Source organism: Rhagoletis zephyria, unplaced genomic scaffold (assembly GCF_001687245.7).
Source record: "Rhagoletis zephyria isolate East Lansing unplaced genomic scaffold, Rhagoletis_zephyria_1.1 Rzeph_scaffold_00059, whole genome shotgun sequence".
Classification (NCBI taxonomy): Eukaryota; Metazoa; Arthropoda; class Insecta; order Diptera; family Tephritidae; genus Rhagoletis; species Rhagoletis zephyria.
The window spans coordinates 373,324-400,321 of NW_016157143.1; the positions used below are offsets into that span (position 1 = coordinate 373,324).

At 35.2% G+C, this 26,998-nt stretch overlaps 1 protein-coding gene across 2 annotated transcripts in view; it reads left to right on the forward strand.

Moving 5' to 3' along the window:
• Positions 1 to 1,248: 1,248 nt before the first annotated feature.
• LOC108369786 (nuclear hormone receptor FTZ-F1-like) overlaps positions 1,249 to 26,998 on the forward strand; it is a 141,678-nt gene continuing 115,928 nt past the window's right edge. Inside the window, exons 1-3 of one of the 2 annotated variants that reach the window (XM_017624988.1) lie at positions 1,249 to 1,328; positions 2,789 to 3,610; positions 15,262 to 16,994. In XM_017624988.1, coding sequence (XP_017480477.1) covers positions 15,365 to 16,994 — 1,630 coding nt within the window. In that variant the 5' untranslated portion in view covers positions 1,249 to 1,328; positions 2,789 to 3,610; positions 15,262 to 15,364. Of the gene's footprint in view, positions 1,329 to 2,788; positions 3,611 to 15,261; positions 16,995 to 26,998 lie in introns of those variants that run through there. The other variant, XM_017624981.1, reaches the window with a different exon arrangement.

Consider the following 26,998-nt stretch of genomic DNA (forward strand, 5'->3'; position numbering starts at 1 on the left):
ATTGAAGCCGCAATTAGTCGGTTTGCTTTTGCAGCAGCAACGGAAGTCATATTCATCCGCCGCGGTGTACCAAGTGTCCAAATGTAATTCATAAAAGTACCTATGTATCTAATAAAAAAAACTAACTAAGCAAGGGTTTGCATAATTTTCGTAGACTGCAGCACGCTTTTCAAGTTCAAAGCAACCGTGCATGCATGCGTATATACATGTGTATGTATGTGTAGGAGCGGGCACGGAAAAACCAGCTGTGCTGATTGACGCTCCACTCCAATATAGAGGCATAAATGCATTTGGAGCAGCCCAAAATTCAGATACGCACCAGTAGAACGGTGGAGGTAATAAGAGTAATACTTTATTGAAAAAATAGAAAACAGCAACTTCAAAAAGGGGAATCCAAACTTGCATTTGCAATGGAGCGCTAGCATCAAACAGCTTCCATACTTTAATGGCAGCGCATAGACGAGGCCTCAGTATTGCGAAAAAATCACTATAAGGTACAGGAATAGCGAACTGCGTGTGCTGCGTGCGTTCGTATCCGTGACCGTGTTGTGTGCATACATACATATGTACGTATCTCTTGCCCTATTTGCTGCTGCACACCGCACTGATACAGAACAATAAAAAGCACACACAAAAAAGAACAAAAAGAAACAGCAGCAGCAGAAAAATAAGAGGAAGCAAGTTTTTGCAAAAAACGGAGGGGTCAGTGCGGAAATCTATTATTTGCCATTCACTTCGTTCTGAATACACACACACACATACACCAAAGCAGTGAGCTTTTACAAGTTGGCGCACTACATACTGGCGGAAACTGTTGCTTGAATGGAAGACGGCAGTGAAGGCGACGGCGAGACAAATCACGAAGCAAAAGTGGAAAATAACAAGCGTTGGGAGCACCTACCCCCCCCAAATATGTATGTACAAACAAACATACATACATTACCAAACAGATCGCAAAAGCACACTTAGCTGAAGTGGAACTGAGTAAATGTGATTGTTAGTTGGTGCGTGCATAAGCGAGATAGCAAGCGTAACGTTTACTCTGTGAGTCTGAAAGTGGAAGTAGAATTAGCAATAGCACAAGCTGTCGACTAGAATCGCACGTCGCATCGCGTCGCCCCGTTTACGCTGTGTGCGTGTGAACGTGTGTGTTTTGTTGTTGCCGGTAGTCGCCAACAATCTTAAGTGAGAACTGCGCCCCAGTGCCTCCACTTCGGCAGCGGTACCCGTAAAAGTGCTAGTTTCGTCATCCTCCAACATTACTACATCACCTAACCTACCCAGCAGTGAATGGAATGCATTCCGCATCGATGCCTCAGTGATGACAAGTAATGCCATTTGATTCCGCTCTCGATTCTAGTTATTTCTATTGCAGTATGCATGGCATTTAACATTGCGTGTCATTGGCGGTAAGGTGTGAGGGCTTCTGCTGCATTGCCTTTCATCAATGTCATGCTTTCTGCATTACCTCTAGCAAGCATTACGCTCAAAGTAATGCAGAATGTTTTAAAGAGTAATGCGGAAATTAAGTACTAGACTAATATTTGGCAGAAAAAATGAAGCTTATGTGAATATTTCTATAGAAATGTCTAGCAAAACATTTTTATCAAAATGTAATGCATACAAAATAAGGGTTCGCAATCAATTGCCTGTCAATCGATGAAAGTATGTACTTCGAAAAAAAGAAGCAGTTCAAGCATATTGTAAAGCGATTGCATTACTTTGGAGTCGACTCTGGAGTAGAGTCCGAACGATTAGTCGGCATCGGCATCGGAGGGTATCTGCCAAAATAATCGGCATCGGGATCGGCATCGGCCGTTTCTGCCCTATTCTTTTTACTTTTTCCGCAATTTTAACAAAAATTCATTAAAATTTTAGACTGTTTAATCAGATTTTTTAGAATTTTTTAAGTACGAAGTTTTTTAAATTTTAGTATAATGAAAGTGGAAGTTTGAAGTAGCTAGGTAAGTGTTGATTTTTGACAATTTTATGTTCACGCATTTTCTTCCAAACAAAGTTTGTTCGATTTTTTTTTTGTATGGGTGGAAGCCGCAAAACTTTCAACAAAAATAAAAATCCAAAAACCAATAGTAAGTCCTATTACTTAAAATTTGCACTTCATTAAAATAAAATTGAATGGGCTGCAAAAATGCATACTCAGAATGTTTAAAGAAAAAGTTTTAAATTTTTACCAACATGGTTTCTGTTAGATAACGAGCTACACTTTCACAAAAAAAAAACTAAGCAAGATTAAATAAATGAAAGGGAAATAGCCAAAGACTGCTAAAATGTCGTTACTACAAGTATTGTTAGGATTATCCTTGAATTAATCGCTGAATTCCTAAATCCTTCGGGTTATTCTCACTGGATTTTTAAATTGTTTACGTTACAAAAATACTTGTATCATTAAAAATCCACGGTTACTGTTTATTAAAAAGTTGTATTCAATACAACAGCTTTATAGTCAGCAGAAGCTTGCATATTTTTACTACTACATATGAGTACAACTAAGAAGTATAAGAAGCATTTGCATTGGCCAAAAATTGGGTATTGGTCGGACTCTACTCCGGATTTGGTGACTTTCTCATGCAATCGCATTTTCGCTGCTGGGTACTTACCTACCCAGCTATATACATTTTTATAGTCGCATAGAATTCGCATCGTATGCTTTAATTTCGCTTTTGCTGCTAAACATTTGTCTTGTTCAATCATTTTCTTACTCTTTCGCCTTTTTCGATCTACAATTCTACACTTTTACTTCTTGGCACAGCTTTATCGCATATTTTAGATCGCGCTGCGTCCCGTCCATTTGGCCTGCCAACCAAATATCGGTGTGCCAATTAAAAACAACAAAAATCACAACAACAATAGAAAAACAACTGCAGTGCCACACCATTGTGTTCATCCCTGCCACATTGTTGCTGCTGTGGTTGTTGTTCGCTCCTACATGCATATATATACATACATACATATGTATGCAGAATATCCAGTTTTGTGCTCCTCAACATAATTCTTATTGACTTCTTTACATACGGTGCGCACAAATGTGATATTCTTGCGAAATTTTCATTGTATCCGTTTCCCACCGCGTTCGCGTCGTTCACACTCGATTTCGTGCAGTACGTCTGACGTCTGCTTTGCTTACACGTACGCATGCACTTGCATGTTTGTTTGTTTGTTCGGTTCTTTGTTCATTCTTCGCTGTTGCTTGTTCGTACATCCGTCCGTCGGTTTGTCGTCTCGTCGGTGTGTGCGTGTTTGTGAGCCTAGAAATAGTAGAATAAGAAGAAAAAAAAATACGAAAACAAGAAAACAACTTGGCGAGCACTTTTGCTTTCGGTCCCAACTGGATTTCGTTAGCCGCTTCTTCTTCTGCTTCCTCCTCAATATCTTCACATTGTTATTGCATTTGTGTTTCGCAGTTGCTATTCGCTTTCGATTTGCCATTTTATTATTATGTGTTGCCTCGGCGTGCTAAAATAAGCCAGAATCAATGTGAAAAATAAACGAGAATAGAGTGGTAGAAGCTTCGTCGACGTCGACGGCGAAGCCAGTGCTGACAACAGTAGCAATAATAACTAGTGCTTTCCAGAGATACTCGCATTATAAGGTAAGCGCTTTGTTTACTTGACTCGTTTACGAACATTTTTTGTTTTATTACAAAGCGGTTTAACCCTTCCGCTCCATGGGTTTTCGCACTAAGTTCAGCAGTGGAATTTCGACAATCGCGATGCTAAGTTTTCGTGACCAAAATTCTCCAACAGGTCTATTCTGCACGTTATCGATAATTTTCTAAACGGAAAATTTTATTACCAAACAATGTTACCACTTCTGGTCACTCCGATTCTTGGTCAGTCAAAATATTTAGCAATTTTGCTATGACGATAAATATCTTTAAATCTTTAAAGACTCTTATATTGAGACTTATATTATAAAAGTCTTTTCATAAATTATGAGTGCGAAATGTTTCAAGTCTTAAAGGACGGGGCTTATTCAGGACCATTTCGGGATTACTTCGGGCCCATTTCGGTACTAGTTGGAGGCCAGTTCGGGGATAGTTGGGGACGAGTTCGGGCATAGTTTGGAACTTGTTGGGGCGTAGTTTGGGACCAGTTGGCACTAGTTGTGTACAATATAATCTATATAATCCCGAACTGGTCCCAAACTAAGCTTCAACTGGCCCCAATTTACTCCTCAACTCCTGAACAAGCCCCGTCTTTTAAGACTTAAAAAGTTTTTCGCACTCGTAATTCAAGTCTCAAAATAAAAGTCTTTAAAAGACTTAAAAATATTTACCTCAATGACAATTATTGTGAAAAAAAATTTCTAATATAAGTCTCAAAATAAAAGTCTTTGAAGACTTTAAAATATTTATCCCTCTGATAGTTATTAAGAAAGGACTTTTATAATAATTTTAGATGACTCGAAAATTTTTATCCTAATATAATAATTTTTGTTTGCCTTTTATTCTTTTCTCTTATAATATTTAAGTCTTATCGGCGAAATAAAAACTATTTTTCGTCTAATAACTGTTATGAATCAACGTTTTCGTTAAATTTCAGAGTTCGGGCAACGTTTTCAATTTGTAAATTCGAGATAACAGTTATTGTTGGTTCCTGATCAAAAGCCTTTCCTTGTAGTAGTAAAATTGTTCCCTACAGGTCAGTTCGCCTGTCGCGGCTACCAGCGCACAGTGGTTCAAAACTGGAATTTAATGTTCTCAGTACTTAATTAATTAAAGCTTATAATATCTACAAGAGACCAGTTGAGCCCGATTTTTGAATTTTTATTTCTTTGCATTTAAGATTTTAGTACAATGTGAAGAAAAAGTAGCAAAATTGGAGAAAATCGATTCTCCTGTTCCAGCTGATAAATGTTACATAATAAAAACTAGATAAAAACAATTATATGGTTCACCCAAAACGAAAGAAATTCCAAAAAATGTACGTGTTATAAAAAAATTTCTTCAAAATAAATTTTTTTTTTTATTTCTTAGATAAGTTGTGTTTATATATTTTTATAGATAATGAAATTTTAGTATGATAAAGTTCAAGTTTCAAGCGGCTAAGAAAGCTAACGAAAAAATTATTAAAAATGAACTTGCAACTTGTACTTTATTATACTAAAATTTAACGATCTTTAAAACTGCATAATCAAAATTTTTCTTAAAACTCGAAACAAATTTTGAATTTGGTGAAATTTTTTTTAAAACAATTTAAATTTTCTGGTGAATATTTTTTTTCGTCTTGGGGGAACCCTAGAATTGTTTTCGACTAGGTTTAATTGTGTAACATTTATTAATTGGAAGAGGGGAATCGATTTTCTTCAACATTGCTACTTTTTCAGCGCTTTGCACTAATAAATTTAGTACAAGGATATGAAAGTTCAAAAGTCGGGCGCAACTATTCTCTTGCTAATTATTAGCTTCCATTAAAAAAAAAATAAGAAACAATTAATCAAATTGGTTGAAAAATGAAGGCTCCAGTGAATTATGAACATTAAATTCCAGTTTTCAGCCACTGTGCAGCGTTGGCTCCCTTTGAACTTTCATAACTTTGTTTAAAGGCACCACCTTTAACGGGACGAGCAACATCACACCTGATATAGAATTAATGCCTTCAAAACCAAGACGAAAATATTCCCTAAAAGGTATTGCACTAATAAGAATATTGTTAGAATTTTGGCGGTTTTGTTAATTTATATTTTTATAATTTTGTCTTAAAGTTTTGGAAAAATATTTAAAAATAAAAATACCAAAATTTGGAATAAAATACTTATTAATAAAAAATGTATTTTTATCAAAATTATAATAAACTAATAGAAAAAATGGTTTTCTTTAGAAAAATTATTCTCACAAAATATAGAAAAAATAACAAAACTAAAAAATGTATTTTTATCAAAATTATAATAAACTTCCCAGTTATTAAAAAAAAATATTTTCTTGAAAAAAAATTATTCTCGCAAAAATACAAAAATTACCAAAAACTAAAAAGTCAGTCTTTTGGGCAAACATTATTTTGGAAATTTGTGTGTGTAAAAAATAATTATTTTGCGAAGAGAAGAGTCTTGATAAAAGGTAACAATTTTAAGCTTACTTATGGTGATTTCCTTTCTTGCAAAAAATGTTGTTTGATGTTACGCTCAACCCTGTAAAAAGGGTTTTTGCCTTCCAGTCCTTGTCTAGCTCACGCATTTCATAATTTTGTCGTTTTAAACTACCATCTGATTATCAGGGCAACCATCTCTCCTGACAGAGCTTCAGAGGGTAGAGAATGTGCTTTTTTTGTCTTACAAGAGTGTGCCATTTTAAGAAACGAACACCAAATTTAGAATCGAACATAAAAAGAGAAAGGGGCAATCAAAAGGCGAAATTTTTTGGCAGAAACGGATTTTCCTTTAGAAAAAATTAAGTTTTTAAGGCTTTCAGATAAAAATGAATTTTTGGAAAAAAATACATTTTAGTTAATTTATTTAAATAAAATGATGACTGAAAAAATAATTTTTGGGTATAAATATTTTTTTTTGAGTAATCATTTTTTGGGAATAAAAATATTTATGTACCTACACTAATTGGCCTCATGCATAAGAAGTGTGCTTAAGATTATACTGAATTTCATCAAGTGATAAAGTGAGTTATAGCTCAAGGATTCGTACTGAAAATCGAGTCGGAGCTTTAGCTTTAATAATGATAATTTTTTAAGAAAATGATCAAAACAATTATTGAGAAAAATATTTTTTTCTAGATTTTTTAATAAAATAATTCTTGAGAAAGCATATTTTTAACTAATAAAAAGCTTACCGAAAATGGAAAAAATAATTTTTGTGAATTTTTTTTATAAACAAATTTTTACTGCCCCATTTTTGTTTATATATTTTTATACAACAAAAAAAACAAAACACATTTCAAACTGAAAATATTAAAATAACATTAACAAATAACAAATATTTTCAAAGCAAGCTTTCTAAATATGAACGAATTAGACCATAAATAATGGTTTACCAAATATATCGACTCGTGCGCCACCTATCGGCAAATTTTTAGAGAGAGAGTAGAGTTTAATTGTGTAACATTTATTAATTAGAACAGGGGAATCGATTTTCTTCAACATTGCTACTTTTTCCGCGCTTTGCACTAATAAATTTAGTACAAGGATATGAAAGTTCAAAAGTCGGGCGCAACTATTCTCTTGCTAATTATTAGCTTCCATTAAAAAAAAACTAAGAAACAATTAATCAAATCGGTTGAAAAATGAAGGCTCCAGTGAATTATGAGCAGCTTTCCAGTTCCACTTTTGAGCCACCGTGTAGCGTTGGCTCCTTTTGAACTTTCATAAATTTGTTTAAACGCACCACCTTTAACGGGACGAGCAACATCACACCAGATATAGAATTAATGCCTTCAAAACCAAGGCAAAAGTATTCCCTAAAAGGTTTTGCACTAATAAGAATATTGTAAGAATTTTGGCGGATTTGTTTATTTATAATTTTATAACTTTATCTCAAAATTTTCGAAAAATATTTAAAAATAATTTTGTTCTTGAAAAGGAAAGAATATCTTTCTTTCTTTTCTGTGCCTTCAGGAAAAATACTTTTTAAAAAAATTTTTATTGTTATCAAAATTATAATAAACTTCCCAGTTATTAGAAAAAATGATTTTCTTGAGAAAAATTATTCTCACAAAAAATATTAAAAAAAAATAAGAAAACTAAAAATTAATTTCTGATCAAAACTATACTAAACTTACCATTTATAAGAAAATATATTTTCTTGAGAAAAGCGCAAAAATAGAAAAAGTACCAAAACCTAAAGAGTCAATTTTTTGGGCAATCATTATTTTGGAAATTTTTTGGTGTAAAAGAAATTATTTTTCGAAAAGACAAATTTGTTTTAATAAAAGATAAATTTGTTTTTATAAAAAAGATACAATTTTAAGCTTACTTATGATGATTTAATTTCTTCCAAAAAATGTTATTGTTGTTTGATGTTACGCTCAACCCTGTGAAAAGGGTTTTTGCCTTCCAGTCCTTGTCACGCATTTCATAATTTTGTCGTTTTAAACTACCATCTGATTTTCAGGGCAACCATCACCCTTGACAAAGCTTCAGAGGGCAGAGAATGAGCTTTTTTTGCCTTACAAGAGTGTGAGTCGAAATTTTTTGGTAGAAACGGAATCCCCATTAGACTTAATATGTACATAATATAATTTCTTCTTTTGGAAAAAATTAGGGTTTTAAGGATTTCAGATAAAAATAAACATTTGGAAAAAATATATATTTTAGTAAATTTATTTAAAAAAATATTTAAATAAAATGATGAAATAAAATTTTTTATGTACCTAAAAGAATTGGCCTCATGCATAACAAGTGTGCTCAAGATTTGACTGAATTTCATCAAGTGATAAAGTGAGTTATAGCTCAAGGATTTGTACTGAAAATCGAGTCAGAGCTTAAGCTTTAATATTAATAATTTTTTAAGAAAATTATCAAACAAATTGAGAAAAATATTATTTGTTCTAGATTACCGAGAATGGAAAAAAATAATTTTTGTTAATTTTTTTTGTAAAAAAAATATTTACTGCCTCATTTTTGTTTAGATATTTTTATAGAACAAAAAGAGACACATTTCAAACTAAAATTAATTGTAAAAACATATATTTTTAAAGCAAGCTTTCTAAATATGAACGAATTCGGACCATAAATACTGGTTTATCAAATATATCGACTCGTGCGCCACCTATCGGCAAATTTTTAGAGAGAGAGTAGAGTTGGTATTTTTTATGCAGTGCATTACACATGTACATTAGTACATGTACATTAGTACATGCTAAATATGAACGAAATCGGACTATAAATACGGGTTTTTCAAATATCTCGATTCCTGCGCCACCTATCGGATTAAATCATCTTTCATATTGTATTGTCATCGGGTTCTGCTCGCGTGGTATGCCTGAGGTCCCAGATTTAAGTTATGGCGTAGGGAAATTTTTTTATTTAATTTTTTTTATAATTTTTTTATTTAAGTTTTTATTGTAATTTTTAGTTAGGGTTTTTATTGTAATTACCCTGCAGTGAAAAGCCAAACCAGTTAGAAAAAATACTAGTTCATTAACTAGTATGTGCCTACCAGTTCGACAATTTCGAAGAACTTAGGCGATCAGCGACATCTGCCTTTGAATTACCAAAGCCAAAAATAAAACGCAATTAAATTCTTTTCTTACAAATGTCGGCTGTGGCGTAACGTGAAGACTACTGGTTCTGGTTCTGAAATCGCAGGTTCGAGGCCGCTTGGAGGTGGTTAAGATTTTTAAAGTTAAATAAATGTAAGTAAAAATAATTTATTCAATTTATAAATAAATAACAAATTTGAAAATCTAATTGCATTGCAAAAAACATTTAGGAAGAAATGCTTGTGCTATAAAAACAAAAAACATAAACAAAAATATATTTTTTTTTAATATAAAAATTACAATAAATAGCCTAAACAAAAAAATAAATTTATAAAAAATAAAAATAAAATAAAAAATAGAAAATAAAAAAATTTTCCCTGCGCCAGGATTTGAACCTGGGACCTCAGGCTTACCGCGCGAGTGCTTTGCTCTGTCGGTTATTGTGAATGCTGGAGCGTCGCGAGCAAAAAGGCACACTTATGCCTTTCACGGGGCATGAATTGGCAGACTATCTCATCAACTGGTATGATGCTACTAGTATTTATACTAGTAGATGCTGATGCATAGCCTGACAATTGACATCTCGTAGGACATCGCAATGTTAAAAATACCAGTCGCTAACATTGAAAAAGGATAGAACGTGAACTAGTTCGGCTGAAAAGAAAACCGGTAGAATTCTAGTTCACAACTAGTAGCTTTCCCTGCAGGGTATTAAATTTAATTTTTAAGTGTCTTTTTTTATAGCACACGCATTTCTTCTCATATGTAAGTTTTTTTCTGCAATGCAATTAGATTTTCAAATTTGTTTTTTTATATTTAATTTAAATTGAAATAATTATTTTTTTGCCATTGATTTAACTTTAAAAATCGTAAACACCTCCAAGCGGCCTCGAACCTGCGATCTCAGAACCAGAACCAGTTGCTAGTCTTCACGTGACGCTACAGCCGACATTTGTAAGAAAAGCAATTAATTGCGTTTAATTTTTGCCTTTGGCAATTCAAAGGCAGATATCGCTGCATGCGCGGTTAAGTTCTTCGAAATTGTCGAACTGGTAGGCACATACTAGTTAATGAACTAGTATTTTTTCTAACTGGTTTGGCTTTTCACTGCAGGGAAGTTAAATAAAAGCTTGTAAAAAAGAGTGAATGCACTTCACATTAGCACTTGTTTTTCTTTTGACATCACAATTTATAACTAAAATTTTATTTTATATTTTTCAAGAAATTGCTTAAAATCCTCAAACGGTTAAGAGACACTGGAGACAAACCTAGTAATACGTGTCTCAACAACCTTCCCATCACAAAGCCGCTTTAGCTCTTCAGGTCTTTGACCAACAAACGAAAAAATAACTCCTCTCTCAAGGGAGAGGAGGCTAAGCTAGTGGTTGGTGTTCTAACGGGACATTACCTGCTGGCCTTTGAACTGGCTCTAATCAATGATAAGATCTGTAGGTGATTCATAACGAAAGAGAAGACAGTGGAGCATATCCTCCGCGATTGACCTGCCCTTAGCAAATAATGGATTAGTCTCCGGCAACAGGCTTTCTGCCTTATCTGGAAGCCGCCGCAAGGAACGGTACAACAAGCTGTTCCAGTTTGCCAAAAGGACAAACCGATCAGACTTGAAAGCAAGATTTGACGTGTCTGAAAGGGGTCAAGAATGCTGGGAGCATAGCTCTTACACCTTTCCGCCGAATCTCTATCTCTCTTCAGATGGTTCTGCGAGACACCTAGTCCTTAAGCCCATAATAAACTCTTCCCTTCCCTCTTTATCGCCAACCGGACTAAGCTATATACAAGAATGTATGTATTTCGAAAGCGTTTTTATAATTATCCATTGTCCATAACTATTATTTTGAGACATACATATATGTATATTAGGGTGATCCAAATAAACTAACCTAACGAATTTATGGCCTTTAAAGGACCTATTTTCTGAGAAGAAAATTCTCCCTCTCGGAAAATTTTTTATTCGAATTTTGAGTGGTGTTGGTTGTTTTAGAGACGATTAAGAGTATGATATTGCTGAACGAGGTATAGCATTGATAGACAGTTATAATCGAACTTTGACGAAAGACGAAGAACGAAAGCAATTTCTTTTGCAAGTAGTGCAACTACATCGCCAACTAAATTCTAATTGCAATAAATGACATTTTATTAATAATTAAAAAAAAATATTAATGTTTAAAAATGCACTGAAATATAAATAACTGGATGAAAACTCTTTCTTCTCTGACAACTCTAGTTCATAACCAACATTTTCTACACATTCTCTATATTTAGTGTAAGCTTTTTTCTTGTAGCATGGGAATTTGCACTAATAATACCCTAAAACTGCATATTTCTGCTTTTTTCGACTTTCATAGCCCGTAAGTATATAAATGTTTAAGTCTAGATTATTAATACCAGGGAACTTTTTTTTTTGTCATTTAATGTCCTACAAGAACGTGCCCAGACAAATTTTTTATCTCAACCGGTTCAGTAGTTATGGCATTTTTAATGAAAAAAAACAATATTTAAAAATTTTTAAAATTGGAATACGAATTTTTCTAAATAGGAGAATTTTCTCCTCAGTAAATAGGTCATTTTAAGGCCATAAATTCGCAAGGTTAGTTTTTTTGAATCACCCTAATATATATGCATACATACGGTGGCGAAAGTGTTAGTATGGGAGACATTTTGGCAAGTTTTGGTTATTTTTCTTTGTTTAAAAAAAGTTTATTATTTTTATGGAAATATAGCCTTTTATTTTGCACAAGCGGCATAAGTCTCTAAGTATCGTAATAAACTAGTAAAAACCCTTCTACCTTTTGTTGATGAAGTTGAACGAATAACTGACGCGTTTAAATACAAGTAACCGGTCATTTAAGGACGAGAGGAGTGAAGTGACTTATGCCACTTTCAAAAAAAAAATAAAATAAAAATTTCAAGCTTTGTAGAACATTTATAAAATTTTCACGAATTTTTTCAAATGTTCATCAAAATTTTAAATTTTTTGATCAGATTTTTTATAATTTTTATGGGTATGCAGTTTGTTTACGAATTTTCTTCCGTATTTGAATAATGAATATACAATTTATTATCAACGAAGAGTTGATTTACAAATTACGCAATGCAAAAAAACTACTCCTACAAAATAAAATAATAACAAAAACCGTAAAGAAAACATTAAAAAATATCACATGAAAGCTGTTTAGAACATCATTGACATTCTTATCACCATTCCCTAACATTATCAACAGTTAACATATAATCATAAATAATTTCATAGCCTATAACGTACAGTTGTCCACAAAATAATAGGAGTGGGATATTTTAACCTGTTTTGGCTATTTGTCTTTAGTTTATTTAATGTTTCGTGTTTTTTTGTAAAAGCCTAGCTGGTAATACAACAAACACCATATAAATTTATATTTTCAAGTTTGTACAAAAATTATAAAAATTCTGCAAATTTTCACCAAAATTTCAAACTATTTAACCAGAATCTTTAGAAAATATGTTGGTATGCAGTTTTGTAGCCCATTCAATTCTAGTCTGAAGAAGTGCAAGTTTCAAGCTGCTAAAAAATTCCGTTGATTTTTGGCAATTTTTTTTGCTGGCACTGTCCCCATATAAAAGAAAATTGTCGAACATACTTTGTATGGAAAAAACGTGAAACACCTTCAACCGAAAAAATTCTCAAAAATCAACGGAATTTTTTAGCAGCTTGAAACTTGCACTTCTTCAGACTAGAATTGAATGGGCTATAAAACTGCATACCAGAATTTTCTCTGAAGATTCTGATTAAAAAGTTTGATATTTTGGTGAAAATTTACAGAATTTTAATAATTTTTGTACAAAGGTTGAAATCTGAATTTATTCGTTGTTTGTTGTATACCCAGCTTGACTTTTGTATAAAAATAATAAACATTAAATAAACAAAAGACAAATAGCAAAAACTGACCAAAATAACGCACTCCTATTATTTTGTGGACCACTGTACGTCGTACGGTATCGGTCATATCTATAGGCAAGGGCGTAGCCAGGTAGGGGTAGGGGAGGGAGTGGGGAGTAGCATTGGCAACTTTTTCACAAGAAAGTCTGCGTATCAATTGTGTGCTGTTATAACAATGTTCATCTTTGCTTTAATAACAATTGCTAAATATTCTACGTTGCTGGAACCTATAGCACACATTTTGCAAATGAAGATATTAACTAGATCTCATCGCCGCTGGTCAGCATTTTGAAAATATTATGGAATGATCGCAAGAATGCAGAAAGAGGCACTACGTACGGAGTAAATTAAAAAAATCTTGTTTGATTACAGCCGATCTAGGAGTAGAAATTTTTCTACCACGTTTAGCAGGTAAACAAAAAAAAAACAGAAGTAACCCCCATCGGTCAAAGAAAATGGGTACTGGCGACGGTCTATAATAAAACCGTATCTGGATTCACTAACGGCATCTTTACAACTACGCTTTTCCAATGAAAATACTCCAGCTTTTTCGCTGCCTAGATTGCACCCATTGTATTCGATTAAAGCTCTATCCGGAATTGCAGCGGACGACGGTAAAGCGGTCGACGGTTAACCTCTGTCAAAATTAAAACTCACGAAGGCATATGGAATGGCTCATAATTGCGGTGGCAGCGTTTTACCACCGATATTTTTCGGTTGATTTAAATTTACTTATATTTTTACCGTCCAGTTGTTGATCTATTTAAATAGGTGTATTTCTATTTTGAGCACTTTTTCATGCACAACAGCGATCGTCGTAGCGATCGTTTAGTACACTTCGTAGAGTAAAAACCTGTCTCAGAAGCAAAACAGGAGAAGAAAGTCTTTCAGGATTATGCCTCATGAGCGTCCATAGAAAACTCGTTACCGAAAACTGCGAGATGGTTCAGAAGGAAATAAACGAAAGTTTGCTGAAAATGCGAGACGTTTGTTATTAGCGTAAAAATGATTAAATAAAAATATATCAAAAAAATTTACAAATATATTTCGTTTGCCCCCCTTACATCAGCTCTTGACTACGCGCTTGTCTATAGCACCCCATTTCAAAGTTAAATAAAGTTTGTCACTTATGGTTATTTATTTAATTTTAAGAATTGTCAATTAAATCACAGTTCATTCTTTAACAAAACCCATATACTTAAACCAAACTTTAAAACTTTGTAGAAACTTACAAAAAAATGCATAAAATTTTCTACCAAATTTCAAAATTTTTTCTCAGGAGTGCCAGAATTTTTTTGATTATACAATTTTATAGCCCATTCAATTTTAGTGTGGTTGATTTTTTAGAAATCTTTTGCCGAAGCAAATGCGAAAAAAATTCTTAAAAATCGACGGTTCTTTTTGGCCACTTGAAACTTGCACTGGCAAGACCTTTTACTCAAATTGTTCAAATAAATTTAAGATAAAGGTATGCCAACGACTCATTGCATATGATTCCTTTGTATTTTTCATTTTGTTAAAAAAATAATACAATAAACAAAAATTTGACGATTTTTTGGCCGAAATTACGATTTTTTTAGATGACGATTTTGTGAAAATTTGTGGATTTTTTTTAGTTATCTTCAAGGTTTTCTTACAGAATGATCTGTATTTTGATTGAAAATTCTGAAAAATAAATAAATAAACATAAGTGGCAAACAATATCACTTTGTAATAGGGTGCTATAGATATCACCGATACTGTATATTGGAAAGGTAGAGAATTTACCTGCTTGAGCGTTTAGTTTTTCCGACTTTAAATTATATATATAAAAAGTCTCGAAAAATATCTTAACTAGTCCCGAAATGGCCCTGAACAAGTTCCGTCCTTTAAGACTTAAAACTAGTATATGTAATTATAAAGGCTCAGTATAATATTTATAGATGACTTAAACAATTTTTCTCTCTCATAATTACGAGTATTATAAAATGACTTTTATGTATAATTCTTAAAAAAAAAAATTTGACGAAATTTTTAAAACTACACCGTGAAATAATTATTATTCTGGGTCGCTGGTTTTATTTATTAAGCTTAACCCATTATGAAAATAACCAGAATATTAAAAATCTTTCGATCTTAACTGTTCTTTCTACATCGCTTTCTTTCTTTTCTACCTTTTCAGGAATCGTACCTGTGACTTAACAAATTTTACATAGAAAATATATGCACATTCGAATAACTTTAATAATCTCAGAATAAGTGTTTCGTGTTTATTTCGTCCTGCAATGGACGGCTTTAACGTTCCAATGTTGTCCGATAATGGCTATAGTAGTAACAGTAGCAACAACACACCACAAACACATACACATCATCACAAAGATCAAATGCTTAGTGCTGGCAGTGCCCCAGCCACGCCATTCATATACGACCATCCCGCCAGCCATAAAGGAATCAACCAAGTGTCGGTCAGTTTGAAGTCCACCAACGACTATGCCACCTTCACCAATTGCATTCAACAATCCGCGTTGCTCGATCACCGTACAGTCGATGCTAATATCGATGGTGTTTCGCTCAGCAGCCTATGCGACCTGAAATTTCCCAGTTCACCTTCGGGTGATAGTAATTTTAAGAATATTTCACTTATAAATATCGAGGCTAATCAGGTGCTAGTGCCAGCGAAAGGTATCGCTGCAAACGATTTGATTACCGATGGCGTCGGCAATGGCATCGAGCCGACTTTTTCAAATATTTTATATGCCAAGGACGACGTTGTCATAGAAACGAAGGATATGCGCGTCGACTGCGATGCAGCTCAGGTGACACACGTGACGCACTACTTACCCCTGAAAGCCATCAATGATGCTGAGACGAAGTTTCCAAAGGCCACAGTCACGGCCACGGCTGCTGCTGCTGCTGCACCAACGGTGACTACGCTGAATGCCAGTGCAATGGCTGGGGTGCAGACGGTCAGTACAAAGCCGAGTGCTGGGGATGGTGGCGGCAGAAACAACAACAACAACACCAGTGGTCGCATGAAGCGGGGAAATGCTGGTAGTAGAAATGGGCGCACAGCTGCAAATCGCCAACGACAACAGCAGCAGCAGCAGCAGCAACAGCTGTTACAACAACAACAGCAGCAGCAGCAGCTACAAATACAGCCAGCGGAAGCTATAACTCACACTGTAACAACGGCAGGGCGTGGCGACTACTTGTCACCTAGTAGTCTTAACGTTTTCGTGACGGATAACCAGGCGTTGAGTGATTTCCACAACAGTTCAGCTGATAATCGAATCACAACAACAACGTCCACAATAATAACCACTGCCACTGCCAGCAGCAAGAGCATCACAACAAATGCCAATAATAATTTCATTGCCAGCAATCATAGCCAGATTGCCAGCGGTAGCTGCAGCAATGCCGCCAACACCACCAATACCAATAGCACTAATAATAACAGCAATAATAACTGCAACAAAAACAATGTACAAAATATGAACAGTATTGCAACAATGGGGCATAACCGGGCAACAGTTTTGCAGCCAGTTGTCGATGAGACGAAAACGTTGGGCTCACCCACCCAGCAGCAGCCAGGGCAGCAACAACAGCCACGGCGGCCTGCTGCAGTAATCGTATCCACTTTGTCGAAAGGCAGCTGCATTAGCAAAAGCAATAGTGTCAACATAAATATCAATCATGCCAACAACAACAATAGCAATGTAAGTGGCAACAATAGCACAATGTCACCGATTTCTATAGATGCTGCCACAGAGCCAGAGATACAACAGTCACCACAGCAGCAGCAGCAACAGCAGCAGCAGCAACAGCGGCAAAAACAGTTGCAACAAATGCATTCAGCAAATGTTAGCACCGAATGTGATTCACTATCGTCCATGGATATGAGCGATGGTAGTTTTGGTGAGTATTTTTGTTTTAACAAAAATTTATGCATTTTCTTCTATTGTTGTTGGAATATATTTATTTAGAGTTGGCAATATTCTGTTGGTGTTTAGTGATTTTTCAGGTTAATAAAAAAAAACCAAACGAACATAATTATTGTAAAAAATCGCGATACTTCGTCAAAGTGTTAAAAACAAATTAAAAAAAAAATTTTCTCAAATTAAAGAAAAATAAATACACAAATATATAAAATAACTTGCCATAAAAAACTTAATTTTTTAGATGAACTAAATAAGAAAAAATTATAAATGGAGTGTAATTATTCGATAGCTTAAAAATTCCGAAATTTATCGCGACATAGAAAGAATCATTGTGCTCCACCATCAATAAATGTGCTCCAAAGTGCTTAGTCAAGCTTAACACTGGAAACGAAGTTTTTAAAATTTTGGCATAAAATACAACAACTACTAGATAAAACAACCAAACAAGGGTCAGGGTTGAACTTTAATTTAATTTGTTTTTCACATTTTTGCATAAGGCTTTAAAGTAAGAACTGGCCATCGAGTTTTCTTAGCTGAAAAAATCATAAATTTTTGGTTATTACTGAACATAGATTTTTAGTAACTTAAAAGCTGGGCATAAAAATATGTGGGAACACAAAAATTGGACATAAATCTTTGTGAATTTAGAAGTTGGACATAAGTAAATTTTTGAATAGTTAAAACTGTAATATTTTTTATTTTTTTGTAATGTTTTCTACATTACATTACTGGACTTAAATTTTTGGTGACTTAAAATTGGACATTATTTTTCGTAATTCCAGACTAAGGTTGCAAACAGAGTGGAAGCGAAGCCGAAGACGAAGATGAAGACGAAGCCGAAGACGAATTGCTTGCGTTGCGGGCAAGCTGGCGAGTGTACATAGTGGAAGATGAATGATATGAAGATTTGTTTCTAAATAAAACCATTTTTTTAGATAAAATCAAAAGAAAATAAAGAAAAAACAGCAATTCATGAAATAATTTGTATAGGACAACTTTTGGAGAATTTCGCCACTTGTATTATGTGTTACGGCAAGACGGACAGACATTTTTCAAATATACAAGAATGCCAATTAATACGTTTGATTACATTTTGCCAAAAATTTAGCCAATTTCTTGAAAAACGCGTTTTTTCACAATTGCAAACATTTAAATAAATTGTAAACAATTCATCACAGCAAGCGATTCGTCTTTGAAAACAGTACCGCACTGTTTCAAGCTGACCGCTTGCGCAACGTCTTCATCTTCGTCTTCGTCTTTGCTTGCACTGTGATCACTTTCATATGTTTACTACTGCACTGTTTTTCGTCTTCGGCTTCGTCTTCGGCTTCGCTTCCACTCTGTTTGCAACCTAAGGCATACAAATATGGGCATTTAAACGTTGACAAAGTTTTTATTAACTTTATAAACTGAACATCAATTTTTAGTAACTTAAAAGCGGGGCATAAATATATGGTAACATAAAAACTGGATATATATGTTTGGGTATTTAAAAGCTAGACGTAAAATTCTTGGTTAGTTAAAATTGGAAATATTGTCACTAAACCCAATATGTTCATGAAATACCCGTTTTTTTTGCTGCTATCTGGTAAATAACAAGAGGTAGAGAAAAATTGTAAATCACAAAGTTGTAGACCATTTAATTTCCTACAAAACAGCTCTGGAACCCCAAATCGCTAATATCTATAGTTCTTGAGATATTGGGCTTTGAATTGAGGTACTGCCGTTCTGCAGTATGAGTACGGCCGTCATTCTGCTCTAAGATAGGCCACCAAACGATTACAGTCTAGAGAAGTATAGGTCTGACTACTACAGTAAAGGGTGACAATAAATAATATGCACTAAAGTTTTTGTTTCATAAACTTTTTAAACGTAAACAATCCATAAAAAAACAATAAATAACTAGGTTCAAGTGGCCCCCTTGGAGGCGACACAGAAGTCTAAACGTGATTAAAAATTTCGGCCATGGGCGTAGGTTTTGTGGAGACAATTTTTACCATGCTCTAAGCTGCGATTGCTTCAGTTCCTCCAAACTTTTGGTGGCGCTTAGCACATGCTCTGGCCTCAAAAATCAATCACACACTGTATTCCATTTGGTTAAGCTCCGGCGGTCATTCCGCATACGAGCTGAAGTCTGCGTCATTCTCGATTTGTTAACACGTCCTTCCAGTCCTGCTATGCATACGGACTCGAGAACGTCGCGGCGATACACCACCCGATTGTTCTTGCCTTGATCCACGAAAACCAGGGGAGTCCGCTGCTGGCGCAAATTATGCCCAGACCATAACTGACTGCGGATTTGGAGGCATTCGGCAATTGCTGAGGTACCAGCAATCGTTGATAAAGAGAATGTGCTCCCATCGATGATTTGCAGGCTCGACGCTTAAGAGTTCGACATCTTTGGACTCGCACATGCTTATTTTTGTCCGTGAGGAGCTAAACTTTTTGGAGTTTGTACGCCTTGAGGTTTAGGTCCTTTTTAGCTACTTGCCGCACCGATTTACAGTTGATCCGGGTCTCGCGAGCGATTTTTCTCATGGATACTCTCGAATTTCGTTGAACTCGCTTTGGAAGCATTGAAGGGACGCTTTCGTCCTTTTCTGTAACGGTCGTCGAATCGTCGAACTGCGTCTGACACTGTCATTTTTGCAACTCCAAGCAAGTGAACAATTTCACATTTCAGTACAGCTTTTTATCAGGGATTATGCCAAGATACCTAGCAGATTCGCTTAGGTTATGCGTCACACTTTTATGTAAACTAAAATATACTAAAAATTTTTAAGCTCCAGTAATTTTGTAACTAAATTTTCTTTTTACCAGTACATTCTTTCACAATCGCAGCACCTTTGCATGCTAACCAACGCTTTAAATCTTTAACCCAGTTTCTAGTACTCTAAAGCCCTTTATCCTTGAAATGCTTTAAAATCTGACCTTTCCTCAGCGTGAAAGAGAGAAAAGCCTTTAAGTCAGCTTTTTCCAACGCGAAAAACAAAACTAGTAGAAAATAACAAATTTGCTTGCTAGACAAGGTTGCCGTTGCTGGCAGTGATCGGATTTCTACCACATTGTAGTAGATGTGCCACTTTTTTGAGCATATACCACATGTACCACACAAGGTCTGAAATCTACCACATATTCGCGTTTTTGAGTAGCTTTATTATAATTTTCCTAATTTTAAGAGCAAAAATTGACCAACACTAAACACTAACAACAGGTAGAATAGGAGGATAAAATAAATTGTAAAATAGTAAATTTTCTCAATATTCAATTTTTCGACAGGAAACGTGGTTTTATTGTGTTAAATTGCAAAACATATGATTTATAAAAAAGAATTAACAGCGAAAATGTTAAAAAACGGCGATTTTTGTGAAAGTAGTAAATTTCAGTGCATCTAAAGTTTCTAAAGCGCTGTTTACTTTTACTTCAGAATTGTCAAAATTGGCAAATCCCAAGTAGCGGTTTCTGGAACGAGCCACATTTGTTCGCTACATCGTGATGTGATAACAAGAAAACCTGGCAGCACTCCGCAGAAATCTTTCAAAATATGATTCGAAACTGTCAAGGAAGCAAATTCAATCTTGCACTTTCTTATACTAAAATTAATTTTGTTTTAGATTCTAATTAAAATGTTTGCAATTTAGGTGAAACCTTGCAGAATTTTTTTAATTTTTGTACAAAGTTTGATCCAAAACCTGAGATCTACCACATTTTTTTGAAATCTACCACAATTTTTCCAAATTCTACCACACACATTTTTTTTGACAGTCCGATCACTGGTTGCTGCTGCTGCTGTCGCCGGTGCAGTTATTCGCCGCTGCGTATTATGTTTTGGTTTCAAATTCTATGCATTTATCCAATAATAATAGACGTCGCACATATTGAGGACCTTGCAAACGATGCACTTGTAAAAATTGTTATGCTTGCTGCAATAACAACAGCGACAACAATAACAACCACAAAAACAACATGCAATTAATGGTGTGTTGGCCCAATTCAACTTGGGTGGTGGCCTTGCTGTGGCTATTTGATTTGTTAGCGTTGACATTGACCCATTTCCAGGTGTCGCCAGCGACGGCGACGAGTGAGTGAATGAGTGAATAGGTGTGCGTGTGTCTGTTTGCGGCGACGCGCGAAAAGTGTGTCAATGTCAGACGGCGGCGGCGAAGGCATTAAATGCAACTTAGCAATGCAATGCAGTGGCGGAGGCAGCGACTGCAGTAGTTGTGCATGCGAAAGCGAAAGCTAGTTGGCTGGCTGGCTGGCTGGCAAGCTAAGCCGCCCGACTGCTAGGCGTGAAGCCGAGTCGCAGCGCTCATTCTTCTGCTTGCATTTGAAATTTTTTGCTGCTGCTAGCTGCTTGCTTGCATGTCTAAAAGTTTAGTCTGATGAATTGTATGTACAATATGTACAGTATGCATGTACGTGCATAAATGTGTATGAAGCCGTAGCGCTGTGTGCGCGCATATGTACATATATAAATACCGACCAAATGGCCTCCGTTGCAATGCATCCTTGTATTCAATCTCCAATATTAGAAGCGCCGCACTGCACTTGACCTAAATTGAAAGCGTCATGTTCCAATTACGATTCTGAATGAGCGTGCGAGTGTAACAGCAACAGTAGCAGTGTGTGCAAGTGCAAGTGCAAGCGCTAGTGAGCGGTGTTGACGTGCAACAATGCGGTTGCACTAAAAATGAGAAATTATATCTACTAACAAATCAGCGGTTGACGCGCGCTGCCGTAATAGTTAGAACAACAACCGAAATAGTCACGCCGAGTTGTACATACATTGAGTAGATAGCGCGCGCTTGATACACGACAGTAGCGCGCGCGCGGAAGGCGAGCGGTCTCTAGGCGACCTTGTGCCATTTTTGTTTAAATACAACGAATGCGTGCTAAGGATAAATATGCATAGTATGTAAGTATGTGCAGTGCCACGTCGCGCCGCGCGTCTGTCTGAGCGTGAGCGTCAGCAGTGGCAGTGGCAGTGACAGTGGCAATGATAGTTGCAGCGGCATTAGAGAAAAACTAAAGAAAACAACAAAAAAATAATTGATTGCAATTGCGGTCGTCCGCCATACTCAGTCGCAGCGTGACAACACACAACAGCCTACTTGCATAGATATGCCAACTTATGTATGTGCATGCCGCTTGCGACGTTGACCCTGAATAACTAGCAACGCCAACTTGTGTCTTGTGCTTTTTTTTTTTTGTTGTCGCTGCTGCACTCTCCATCTTGACGCTGCCTAGTTCTTATCACTTTTGAAGTGTTTCGAAGGTTCAAATGCTACAAACTGTATTGCTTTAGTTATTTTCTATTCTAGATGTGTATTTTTTCCCCTGCATGTATGTAATACGAGTTAGCTGCCGCAACTCTAGCTATTGTTGGATCTGGTTATGTTGATGGCGGCGCGCGGCTGAGGCGGCAAAGAGCGCGTACATGGTGTATCTTAAATGCTCCATGCACCACTAATTGATATTTGCAACATTCAACGCACATACACACACACACACACTGACTCGTTAACTCACTCAAGAGCATACGCACTAAACCACATCAGCCGGACAATGCCACAGCGCGGCATAGACATACTATAATCACAATTGATGACATTGATGGATGTCACAGTGGCTGCACAGCGCACAAACGTACATATTGATGAGACTTGCTGTGTGTGTATTGGGGCGTATAGTTTGTGGTGTGGGAGGAAATTATTAAATTCTTTTATACAATGTCCATTTGTTGGCCTTGGAAGTGAGATGCCTGCTGCTGAAATAGTTTTAATGAGTTTTAAACTTCTCAGGACTAAAAACCTATAATAAAAAAAATCTACGATTTGAATTGTAAAATGTGATTCATCGAGGACTAAACAAACAAATTCTGATATAAAAACGAATTCAATAAAAAAAAATTCTTGGAAAATAATTTTTTCCAAAACAGTTGTTTCAAAAAATTCTATCAAGTTTTTTTCCAAACAAAGTTTTCCCACACAATAAATAATTTCTTCTCCTAAAAAACTTTTTTCCATACATTATAGTAATTTTTTTCTTTAATTTTGTTTCCTTCAAAAATTATTTTTTGCCTCATTATTGTTTTCGAAAAAAATAATTTTTCCCCCAACATGATTTTTTACCAAATAAAAGCAGTTTCTTTAAAATTTTGTATACTCTGAAATAGTTTTTGTTATTTTTTACTAGCAAAAATGATTTTTCCTGAAAAATATACTTCCAAATATATTTGCTTCTAATATTATTGTTGTTGTGACATTATAATTTTTATTTCAAAAGTGTTATTGGTTTTTATACAACGATTTACATTTTCCATTTTCATAAAAAATAATTCGTGGTATACAGCTCAGCGACGCTGTTGTTTCTAATGCGGCAAATTTTTTTCCTATATCAATTTTTTTTTTTAATATTTTTTATTAAAAGAAAATTTCTGAAATAGATAGTTTTTTTTAGATTCGAATTTAAAAAAAAATTATGAAATAAATAGTTTTTTACATTCTAGTTTAAAAAAATATATTTCTTATTGGTTCTTATTAGGGACCATTTTTCTATTTTTAGTGAAAATATTTTTAACAAATTTGTTTGTCACATTCTAAGAATAAAAATATATAATTTTGTTGAAATATGTTTTCTTTGGCCCTGAAAGGGTTAAGCTAATGCAGCTATGATGAGAAGATGAAAAATGTACCAGTCAACAAAATTATGAAAAAGACTTTTTAATATTCCGATATTTCTGATGGTCTAAATTGATAGGACTTCGGCGCTCAAATTTGTATTGCTAGAGTTTAGGGCCTTTTGATTCGGCTTCTCTTAAGAGCCTAACAATAAGTTTTCGAATCTTAATTTAATCATTTAACTTACATACCATACTTCTGATGAGCCGTTTCTATGCAAGTTTATTCCTACGGAAAATTGGGTTTCTGTCGCAGTGTCCAGTTTGGGCGATTCAGCTCCAAATGGGCGATTTTTTTTCGGTTCTTGCGCGTAAAAATGTAGGAAATCGCCTCGAGCGATTTTTTCCCTTCAAATCCATTTTTGTGTGGGTTGTGGCTCTTAGTTTAATTCGGCTCGTACTTATGGGACTCCCAAGTTGTGGTGGACATTCTCGCTTCGAATATACCACGATGTTCCGGTGATTGTTCGAAGGATTTTGGGTTGCGCACGACGTAGGATGTCGACGCCGCTACTGCTCGCGTTGCCCCGTAATTCACTGGCGACAGTATGTCCAGCTTGGTTTTAGAACTGTATTCTATATAATCACTTAATACTCGAGACTCACGAGTGAGCCAGCATTCAACTTGAGATGAGTCCTTTGGCTAGAGGCCAAGTAAGTCCTGGTGGATGTGGTAAGTGACATGATTGCTTTGTGGTATTTGTACGTTGTTCTAAGTCAAATGCGGCCAGTTGCTCTTGTTAAGCGTAAATTAAACTTGCTTACATATTTGCTCGTTGACTTTTATTCGCCAGTTTGCGAGCCAATCGGCCACAACTTCTTTATGATTACCTAAGAATGCCCAGGGGTCTTATATAGTTTCAGTTGCTACTTAATTACTTTTTAAATTTCTTCAGGTACAAATTTCAGCGACCAGATTCCGACACGATGGTACTATAAAGTCATTAGTTCCTGGGTTTGGCCTGTAACCAGTTTGGAAATGAGCAGCAAAGGTGTTTGCTTTCGTTCACTCCGAGCCCATTTCCCATTATGGCCCCGTACGTATTGGCATTTCAGCGTCCATTAGCGCTTTTCGATTTTGGTGTGCTTTCCACAAGTGGTATTTGTGCTAGCCGGTGAGAGCTTTTGGATGAAACGGTACTGTCGTTCGTGCGTAGTCGCCTTCAGTAGTCGTTTTGAAGCTTGTGTTCTATCAGTCTGCCATATTCGTCCCAGGTGTCGCTTTTCTAATAGAAGTAGTATTTCAATTTTCCTATTATTTAGTTAAACTATATTTCTCGCCTCCATATTAATAAATTCATAGCTGGTTTGGAGTTTTTAATATCGGCCAGGTATCTAAATTCGGGTCCTGCTTTATATACATACATATATGCGCACTGATATATTTTTTATACTTTAATCACTTTGTGACCCTTGGCGTGGGCAAATAGGGTGACTTTTTTCCCGCGGTTGATGCCATAAAGTGAAGAGTAGAGGTGAGTGGTCTGATGAGAGATCTGCACTTCATTCTGTACTAATAAGGCTGCGAAGAATTTTTCTTGTCACCGAAGCTTTAAAAAAATTCTGTCATGGGATATGATTGCTCTTAGGCAGCAAGTAATAGCTAAGAGAGCTTTTATCATCTACACGCCCACACCAAATGTAAAGAAAGCTTAAAAAGCTCCGCCCGGCGATGTGGCAAGTGTCCCATTTGTGAGGCCATTTCGTGAAGTCCGCGCTTATTCAATGAATCTTACCGAAAGAGAAGGGATAGAGTACTGCTCGTTACGCATGAAAAGCAGGTATAGAAACGCGCCCGCTATGCCTACAATGCCCATTATCTGTTCGTTTAAGTTGCTGCCTAGTATTTCTAAATTCAATGGAAGTCACTTAGAGATGCTTGGCAATAAATCGTTAGACATTCTTTTTCAAAAAACACAAAGAATTTTCCTATTATTTCATTACAGTTTTTTTTGCGTTAAAACCATCATACAAACGTATAGTTGTACATAAGTATTTATGATTTTCTAAAACGAGTCTTTGCACTTTTGCACTTTTGCGCTTGCCCCACTTGGCTACTCAAACTACTGTACATTCATAGGTGATGTGTGTTGCAATTAATAATTACTTTTTCAACTAAACAATTAAATAGCAGAAAAAATAAGTAAGTAGTACGAGTAAATATGTCTAGCCTAATCAAAGGTATGACATTGTTAGCGGCACCATCTGGTGGCCGGCTTAAAGCTTACAAATGTCTGTTTGCTTCTTTTGACTTTTTACAAATTTTAATAGTTTTTACACTTTTCGGTAGAGATCAGTTTTGATCGCGAAAAGTAAACTACACGTTAATTTTTTTATTACTTCAGTGGTCGAGAATGGACTAATTTTTGTGTAAAATTCGGAGTTCGCATATCTAGTACATATGCATTTGTTATTAAAAAAAAATATATAAAAAAACAAAATATTAAGAATTAATAGATATGGAAGGAGTTTCAATATTAACTGATTTAAGTTTGCCAAAATAATTTTTTAATGAAGATGTGTACAATAAGAAGAGTTTAAAATAAAATTTTGAGATTAATGAAACTTTTCAAAATTAGTATTTTGTAGAGTTTCCACACGTTCTCGAAAAAACAAGTTTTAAAAATGATTATTAGCAGAGTTACCGTAAATTTTGCGACTATCCAATATCCACTTTGATAAGCACGCTGCATCGAACTTATATAACCGCTAGTTTAATGGTTTTTAACACTTTCATTGGATTTGTTCATTATATTGGACACATTAGAAAATAATTTTTACTTTCGTTTTGCAACGTATTTTTTTTTAAATCTCAATTGCTGCTATGAAAAGAAGTTGCAGCAGGACGAGGGATGTTTGACGTCAAACTCAGTTGAATTTTCAGTTTTTTGTCTTTATGAGGTCTAAATGAAAGGAATATTACGTTAAAAATTATTGATAGAATTTAGAAACTTGAAAATTGATTTCTGTACTATCTAATATATAAAAATCTCGTGTCACGGTGTTAGTGGTCGAACTCCTCCGAAACGGCTGGACCGATCTTTATGAAATTTTTTGTGTATATTTGGTAGGTATGAGAATCGGATGTAAAGTATATTTCATATCGCTAGGTTCAGGGGGCGTGGCACCTCCCATACAAACCGAATATTTCATACTGCATATCTCTGAAAGTGTTCACGGTAGAGTACTCTTACTTGGTATGGAGATATATCAAACCAATGGCATACTCATGGAGAAAAATTGTGGTTATTGGAAAAAGGGGCGTGGCACCTCCCATACAAACCGATTTTTTCATACTA